Raw genomic sequence first — 9,031 nt, 5'->3', positions numbered from 1 at the left:
CCTCACTGACATAGATTAGACAAGTCCAGCAGTTTGATCCTGCCTCACAAACGATTAAATGGATTCTGGAGTTATAAGGTTACATATTCACCTCTTTTATCATTGCATGTATTATACTAGATAAATTAGTGTAATTAGCAGTCTAATTGAGACATTGTCATCATCATTGTTTAGCCATAGGACTGCCTGCAACTGGCAGCCTTTGTCTTAATTTCAGTCATAACACATCTAGAAGTACATTATCCATTCTGTCTTTCCTTTTTTAAAGCTGATTGTTCAACCTCCTATTTCTGATAGATTTTAGCTACCACATATACTCTCTATTTGGCTGTATTTGTTGCTGTAACTTTGTTGAAAGCATTGAAGTAATTTAAAAAATTTTTTTAACTTCCCTTCTGTTCTAGGATCGGCTTGCTTCTCTTCCTGATGAACTAATAGCCCGTGCCAGCGATCTCTTCATTTCTGTGCTACAGTATTCTATAGATATGATGACTTGGGAGACCTACGACAGTCTACCCTTTGATCTCAGACCTGATGGCGAGCCAGATGATTTATTTGTCACCATTCTCTTTAATGATGAGTTGCACACATTCGACCAAGTAAGTGTGCAGTTTTTCCCATGAACTGATAAAGTGAGTAGTTATCCTAATGAAGAAAATTACAGCTATTAATTTGGGACAATTGATATGCTTTAACTCTTTTGATACTAACCCAACTGAAACTACCTCTGGCTCTGTAGTACAAATGTCTTGGTCTCAAAAGTTCTGAATTAAAATCTTCCACCAAACCTTAGTCACAATTGATGTTCCTAATACTAGCTTAATGATAACTAAGTTATTTTACTAAATTCTTTATATTTAAAATTAATTGAAAGAAACACAGACCATCTCAACAGAAATATGGTAACAAAAAGGTTAAGTAGCTCAAAATACTGGAAATTTGGTTATGTCTTTAATATCTTAACACCCACGGCAGTATGCATTACAGATCCAGAGCATATGATATTAATTTCAAATTGCAAGACCAACCATTGTGGGGGAGGGGTTAAACCAATTACATCAGTCTCGGCAGCATTTGAACTTAAACGTAAGATCACTAAGCATTTATTTTGGCATGGTAACAATTCTGCCAATTTGCTGCCCTCATATGATATTAAAATAATACAGTATGTATAGTTACAACACTACAGTGTACAGTGTTACAAGTGTACTAGAGTGTCTGTAACAAGCTTCAGAACATCTGGCAATGGAGTATTTCAGTATCAACAAGGTTGGCCTTCTTCAGGATATGTGCAGAGGGCGGTTCTCTCTAAGAAGCTGAAACCTGGATTAATTAAAGAGGAGCTTCAAGGTTGTCTCGACAGTACACTCATAAGCTCTCTCATGGAAAGATCAATAAAGGAATATAGTAGGATTAAAATATACTTGTGTATACACTTCCATATGGTAGATTTAACATGAGAGACCTTGTTAGGGTAACATATATACTTGACTACTGTCTAGTATTTGACAGATAACTTAATGAAAGTTCTAATAACATTACAAAACTCAAATATTTCTAGGTTTTTTTTTTATGAAAGTAATTAATTCTTCAAATTTATCTTTTGATTAACATTAAACTGTATTAATAACTTTGGCCTAAAAGTCTACGGTTTTACTAATGTCCTCCCTCTTGTTGCCTTGTCCACTGTAGGTGATCAATACACTTCAAAAAGCAGTTGACTGCTCAGCAAAACAAGCAGCAGACTTTTCTACAACTGTTGACCGAGAAGTAAGTTGTTTTAATTACATAAGCCTGCATTTTTTAATGAAGTAAATGATGATTGTCCACTTACAGGTGATTCTGAACCATTTTTTTTTTAATGCTGATTTCAAATACATTTTTGGTTTTTGCCTATTACATTCAGATTTTACACAAATGGCTGCCATAGATATGATGATTTTTCTTGTCATTCATTCCCTTTTGTAGAAGACTTAATACTGTTTCTGTCTACCAAACTCACAAGGCATTGCTCAGTTCAAAGTGATAGTAGAAGACACTAGCCTGAGGCGCAGACCCATGGGATTGAACCTGAAACCACATGGTTGCAAAGTGGACATCAGCCAAACAGCTGTGTGTGCATGTCAGAAATCTGTGTGTAATATATTTCTGAATGAATTTGGTGTAGTGTTTAATATCAAACTACATGACACTTTTCTAATCATAACATCTGTCAGTCGAGTAGATACTTATCCTCTACCAGCTGTTTCACGTGGATCCTACAAGGAGGGCCTGAGGAGTTACAATGACTGTATCAATAAAGTTTGACGAGTTATGAGTTGGCATAGGATTGTGTCCTTTTAAATAAAACACTAAGCTTGTTCTTCTTTATCAAAACAGGAATTAAGAATCAAAGTGGAGCCAATTGAGCAGTATAGAACTACTACACTTAATCTAGGGCATAGATTTAAACAGATCATTTTATTCTAACTTAGCTGCAGTTTCATGATGTAAATTATTTATTTACTCATAGAAGCTATTTTGTTAAATGCACATTCTCTTATTTATATACATATATTCACCAGATGAGGAATTTGTCTTGTTTCCAAACAGTAATAAATTTTCATTAACTTTTAGTTTTTTTTTTTATGACTTTGAAGAGCAAAAGAACTGAGAGATATTAAACTTCAAAACTAAATCATTCTTTTGATATATTACAAGCTATTATCTTTGATTGTATCCACATCAAAAAAATGATTTATTTGCATATTTCTCGAAGCTTCTCAGGCCTATTTTCTTGCTTGTCAGATCAAAGCGCTTAATTTGATGGAAGTACTGTAGGTTATTTTAGTATAATTGGTAAATACACCTTTTATGGGTATAGAAGAAGCAAGATTTGTATCTTACAGGTAGTCTTCAGTTTTTTCTTTCTTTTCCATTTAAGGGGTTTTTAACCAGACATATTACATGCTTTTATTCATAGCTGGATCATCCACTTTGAAATGCGCCTTTAAAAATGGTTTTATTCTCTTGTTGTTTGTCATTTCTACTTTCAGGGAAGAAGTGGTATAAAAACTGGAGGTTTCATCGTTTGTGATAAAGCAAGAAAACATATTGAAGTATGTATACATTTTATTTTTAGTTATTGTATTGAATCTATTTTAATAAAGTAGGACAGTGGAGGTGGTTGAAAAAATAGAGAGCCAAATAAAGAGACCGATAGAATAAGTACTAGGCTTCCAAAGAATAAGTCCTGGGGTCGATTTGCTCGACTAAAGGCGGTGCTCCAGCATGGCCGCAGTCAAATGACTGAAACGAGTAAAAGAGTAAAGAGTGAGAGCCAAATTAAATGATTTAAAATATTCAATATCATGTCTCTTGTTTCTGAATTTAAAATGTTTGGGATTGTCTGCATTATCTACTTCGTTTTTTACCTCTCCGAGGTTAACATAAGCTTTATTATGTTACTAGGATCAGTTTTATGGACTGTATCTTCATTTCTTCAATAAAATTGTTATGTACCCAAGGCAAAAGGAATTATTTCACTAAACCAAATTTTAATTATATCAGCTCCCTGTATTGCAGTGTTCTTCAATTTTACATTTCACTGTAAATCATTGGAAAAGGCATTTCACAGCTGGTTTCCCTTGAAACCACTGAACTCTTTTCAGCTAATTTATCCAACAAAAATGGCCTTTTGCCTTCTTCCACCTATTCTTCCTGCCTGTTACTTTGTCCAGAAACCTGTTAACTGCCTCTGCTACTTTTCAAACTGGTCCATTGTATTACCTTTGCATATCAGACACTGTTTCCCTCTCTCACACACACACAACTCTGTAGCAGTTCCTCTTCTCCCATGTTCCTTCTGTAAATAGTCTTTAGACCGGTAAACTCCAAATATTAAAAGAAAGGAAACAAAAGCTGAGACAAGTACAATAAAGGGCATCACCAACTTTACTTTATATTCCCTGTGGCAGGTTTCAAACTCTGGCGGTGTATGCCAGGAATTGCTCAACAACAAATTTTTGGGAATTTTTTCGTCACTACAATTATGATGAAAGTAAACAAAGTTTGTTTTAGAAGCGTTGCGATGTATTGAAAGATACACAAATAAATTTATTTTATTCTCAAACGCGTGATAATGCTAATAAATAGCGTGATCAGGATAAATTATTCATACATTGCAGAAAAATACGCTACCGGCCAGCCATGAGACTCGAATTCACATCCCTGTGATTACGCATCAAGTGCTTTACCATTAAGCTAAACTGCCCAGTAACAAATTCTTCTGCAATTTTAGAACTTATAAATTTAGCTTCATAAGACGCGAACGTTAAATTCAACTTACGATGAAAGTAAACAAAGTTTGTTTCAGAAGCATTGAGATGTATCGAAAGATAGAGAAATAATTTTTTTTTTATATTGAGAACAAGCTTAATTATTTGTTAAAATAACCGACTTCTTTGGCCTTTTCTTTTGTAGCAAATGTCATCACGAGGAAGCTCCAAACCTCTCAAGGTTCAGGTTATGCATACAACTGTTGTTTCCCATCAGAAGTTTGCGCTAAAAGCTATTCAATGGTTGCAGTATATAATTTCTAAATCAGGTATGGTATAAACACCAATGTTATATTTATCCTCTTGTTGTCAATGTGGTAGATGTTTTCTGTTATTTATTTAGCATTATTTCACTAATATGAAGTTAAATCATGTCTGGGTTTGATAATTTTTGAGTTCTGTGACTTTCTTGTCAAGGTTTTTGTCAGTTATAAGAAAAGACATAGCAACAGTTGAGATTATTATCTGTCACTATCATCATTTCTTTTATGTCTAGCTTCCATGTTAGCATAGGTTGAACTGTTTGCCAGGATCCAACAGATCTGAGGACTGCATTGTGCTTCATTGTCTGTTTTGGCAAGGTTTCTGTGGCTCGATGCCCTTCCTTACACCAGCCACTTTACAGACTGCACCAGATGCTTTTTTTTTTATAGCACCAATACTAGTGAGGTTGCCTTGCAGATTGCAAGACTGAGATCCTGTGTGACTGAGTGGAGCTATAATAGAAAGGGAATGGCTTTATGGTAGGAGAGAAGAGAAAAGAGGTATGAAAATAGGGGCCATAACAGAACAGGTTTCTTGCTGTTGAGCACTCACATTATAGAAGAGAGGATAAGAGTAAATGGGATGGAACTGGAAAGAGATAAAAATAGGGGTGATTAGGTTTCAGGATGGATCCTCAAGGTATGAGTTGTGTGAGGGCAGAAGAATGGTGAGTCTGGTTGGGTAGAGAGGTTACAAGAGTGCATGGGGAGAGTGAGGGGCAGTGAGTGAATGGAGGTGGGTATAATGAATGAAGAGTAAAGATTGAGGGTAGTCGATGTGCCAGAAGCTACCAGTCCATTTAAAAAGAATCTTTATTTTGAATTTTAACATTTAAATTTTAAATATAGACTTAAGGTCTCTCTCTTGATTTAAGAAATTAATTTTTATTGTTATTGTCATGTACCATTTTTTTATCTTTTGTTTATTTCTCTGTAGATGGGCTGCGATATTTATTTTGTAAGTTAGCCATGCAGCCTTCTGAAAGTGGTTCACTGATGGAGCGTTTGATTCTGGCTGATACCAAGCTGTGGAAAAGTAAGTTGATTAATCAGTAATCTTTTTCTTTATTACAGTTGACACCTCCTTGCAGCTTTTCTTAAAATTTTATTCCTCTTGGAATCATAATGTGCTTCCAGCTGAGATCATTAGGTTGCTCAGTACACACATATTTTGCATTATATGTAATCCACACTATACACCTATATTATAGATGTTCTAGTATGTGTGTTGTGTGTTGGCACTCTGTCGCTTACAACGTCGAGGGTTCCAGTTGATCCGATCAACAGAACAGCCTGCTCGTGAAATTAACATGCAAGTGGCTGAGCACTCCACAGACACATGTACCCTTAACGTAGTTCTCGGGGAGATTCAGCGTGACACAGTGTGACAAGGCTGACCCTTTGAATTACAGGCACAACAGAAACAGGAAGTAAGAGTGAGAGAAAGTTGTGGTGGAAGAGTGCAGCAGGGTTCGTCACCATCCCCTGCCGGAGCCTCGTGGAGCTTTAAGTGTTTTCGTTCAATAAACACTCACAACGCCCGGTCTGGGAATCAAAACCGCGATCCTATGACCGCGAGTCCGCTGCCCTAACCACTGGGCCATTGCGCCTCCACTGTTCTAGTATGTAAGATGATGTTAAAAGTAATGTTATCTTTTAATAAAAAATTTTTTTCCTATTTATTCTCCCATTTCACTGGAAACACAAATAATAGTCCATTGATCAACCATAGTATTGGTTTCAAATTTTGGCACATGGCTAGCAGTTTCTGGGGTGCGTGTATGTCGATTATATTGACCCTAGTACTCAACTGGTACTTATTTTGTTGACTTTGGAAGGACGAAAGGTAAAATTGACTTTTGCAGTATTGAACTCAGAATGTCAAGATAGACGATATGCCACTAAACATTTTACCCATCTTGTTGATGTTTCTGCCAGCTCGTTGCTTTATTGATCTACCATAATATTTGCTGCCATTTAATGGCACTCTATAACTAAGTCCTTTTGTTCACCACACTTTGTGTCATTTTCTCTGCCCAAATGATATATTTTTAAGAAAAACTTGTATTTAAATTCTTTTACCTTTTTTTTTTTTTACTCCTTGCTAAGATTGAATAATAGATAGGTTTACATTCCACTTAGTTTGTGCAAATATAGAAGCAAACTAAAGATGTAAAATTATAGATGAAATAAAAAAAAAAATAGGACCGGAAAACCATTTCAGGTTTACTTTGTATACCAGCGCATAGATCTTTTTTTTTTTTTTTTTTTTTTTTTTTTTTTTTTTTTTGAAATTGTAAACATATTTTCTTGTATTGAGGCAATGAAACAGTAAATGTAGAATGAATCTTCCAAATAGTTATATTGATGTATAATAATTTTCTTTCTCTTTTCTAGTTGCCAGAATACAAAGTCATCAGCTATTGATGAGTGGGTAGGTATATACTTACATACAGACATATGGGTTCTACTTTGGTATGTGGTCTACGTGTCATGAAACTGCTTTGGTATATGATCTGCACTTTATATTGTGATCTACGAGAAAAGTTATACTCAGCAAGAACAAGGAAAACGCTTGATGTTTGTTTGAGTCACTGATAAAATTAATAAACTTGTTTCAGATTTGCTTCATTCTAATTTCTTTTTAATAATAAATGTATAAAAATTTTAATTATCTTCTTTTTACTTTTCTATCTGATGTTTGTTCGATTTGCCCATTTGTTTGATTTGTCCGTTTGTTTGATTCACCCATAAAATTAGTAAACTTGTTTCAAACCTGCTTCATTTTAATTTTTTAAAATAAATGTATAAAAATGTAAGAATGTTTTATTTAAGTCATAATAAATAAATGAAACTTGTAGATCACATATTAAAGTAGAATTTGACTCTTGTAGATCACATACCAAAGTAACACCCACATTTGTATATGTCTCAAAGTGATTCTCATATTTTTTCTGATATTTTACATTTAAAATTTTAGCACAGATTTTAGAATTCAGTGTGTGTATATATGTTTATACACACTTGTTATCAGTAACTTTTGACTATCAAATCACATTATAAATGAATCATTTAACTAACTTTGTGGCTATTTTATTAGTTGATAGACTGCAATATTAAGAACATGGTGTCATATTGTTAATGATGTACATTTACTGATGTTTTGTGTTTTATATCACCACTACTTGAATGTTCAATGCTCAAACAGTTATTTGGTATATTTTCTTTGAAGGGTGCTGAGAGATCAGGAATGTAAACGTCAGTTTGGAGTGATGTTTACTGAGGTAAGAACATTTTTTTTTTTTTTTTCAATCAATAGGAAAATTTTTTTTTAAGAATTTTGTTTTTGTTTGTTTTCTAATCATGAATAATAAAAATGCTAGATTTATTACCACAATGTCCTCAGCTAGTATGTTATTGACTATCCCAGTTTAAGAATCATGTTGATTTTTTTTTTTTTTTTATGATCTATTGCTGTCATTTATTTATCACTATTTATAGACAATGTTATCCAAATGATAGTTTAGTGTTCCATAAATCTTACTCTTAAATTGTAATTTTAGCCTCTTATACTCTACTGACCCTGTTCAGAACATAGCTTACTGTTGTTTTTATTGCTATGTCAAGGTTTACACATCTACCATTACATAAGAATGTAAAACTTGTTGGAATTTATATAGTGAAATCTCATGAGACAGTGACTTGAACTGGAAGCCTGTTGATCAAAATATAAAATAACGAAATGGTACATAACACATTACCAAGTAAATGAATGAACTGTTTGCAATAAATTGGTTTTATTTTATAGCAGCAGTTTCTAGGTTATAGTGTATGGTACCTGATTATAGAATTAAGCTTGTGGTAGTACCTAATTATTATTAGATTAGAGCATATAATGCCTAAAATTATAATTGAATATTATTCCAGTTTTTTTTAATGATTATCACCAACTTTTCTTAAAAAGTTGTAATTTTTCTTCTGGTGTTAAAATGAATCCCAGTATTGCCATGGTAATTGACAAATCCAGTACTATTTCATTGTAATTTTTAAAAATTATTATTATTATAACAGAGCTATAAATAAGTTTATTGCAATATGTTACATTTTTTTTTTTTTTTTTAATAGAAAAAGTTTCATATTTTTATTGTACAGTTTAAGAACCATGTGAAACTTCGAGTTGACTGTTGAAATTCTTCATTCTGTGACATCAAAACATTATTTTTTTTTTATAATTCTCTAAATCTGTAGAGCAGGAGTTCCCAACCATTTTTTATTTATTTTTATCCCTTGCAATTTTTGCAAAGTAAATTTATTCTGCAATTCTGTTTAGTTCAGTAATTTGAATTTACACTTCTACCCTGATAAAACAACCAACAAAAAGGAAATTTTTAAAAAATGCCGTTTTTAATCCTTTTGCTACCAGTCCACTTGCGAAACCCTTGTTCTGTGATA

General features: G+C 33.4%; 1 protein-coding gene across 1 annotated transcript in view; it reads left to right on the top strand.

Moving 5' to 3' along the window:
• LOC106876698 (E3 ubiquitin-protein ligase UBR2) overlaps positions 1 to 9,031 on the top strand; it is a 107,847-nt gene that overhangs the window by 44,144 nt on the left and 54,672 nt on the right. The window contains exons 5-11 of the mRNA XM_052972003.1: positions 405 to 599; positions 1,693 to 1,770; positions 3,036 to 3,098; positions 4,462 to 4,585; positions 5,517 to 5,615; positions 6,977 to 7,013; positions 7,812 to 7,863. Of these exons, the coding sequence (XP_052827963.1) occupies positions 405 to 599; positions 1,693 to 1,770; positions 3,036 to 3,098; positions 4,462 to 4,585; positions 5,517 to 5,615; positions 6,977 to 7,013; positions 7,812 to 7,863 (648 nt within the window). The remainder of the gene's footprint in view (positions 1 to 404; positions 600 to 1,692; positions 1,771 to 3,035; positions 3,099 to 4,461; positions 4,586 to 5,516; positions 5,616 to 6,976; positions 7,014 to 7,811; positions 7,864 to 9,031) is intronic.

This window comes from Octopus bimaculoides, chromosome 11, assembly GCF_001194135.2.
Source record: "Octopus bimaculoides isolate UCB-OBI-ISO-001 chromosome 11, ASM119413v2, whole genome shotgun sequence".
Classification (NCBI taxonomy): domain Eukaryota; kingdom Metazoa; phylum Mollusca; class Cephalopoda; order Octopoda; family Octopodidae; genus Octopus; species Octopus bimaculoides.
This window is presented reverse-complemented; position numbering and strand designations above follow the sequence as displayed.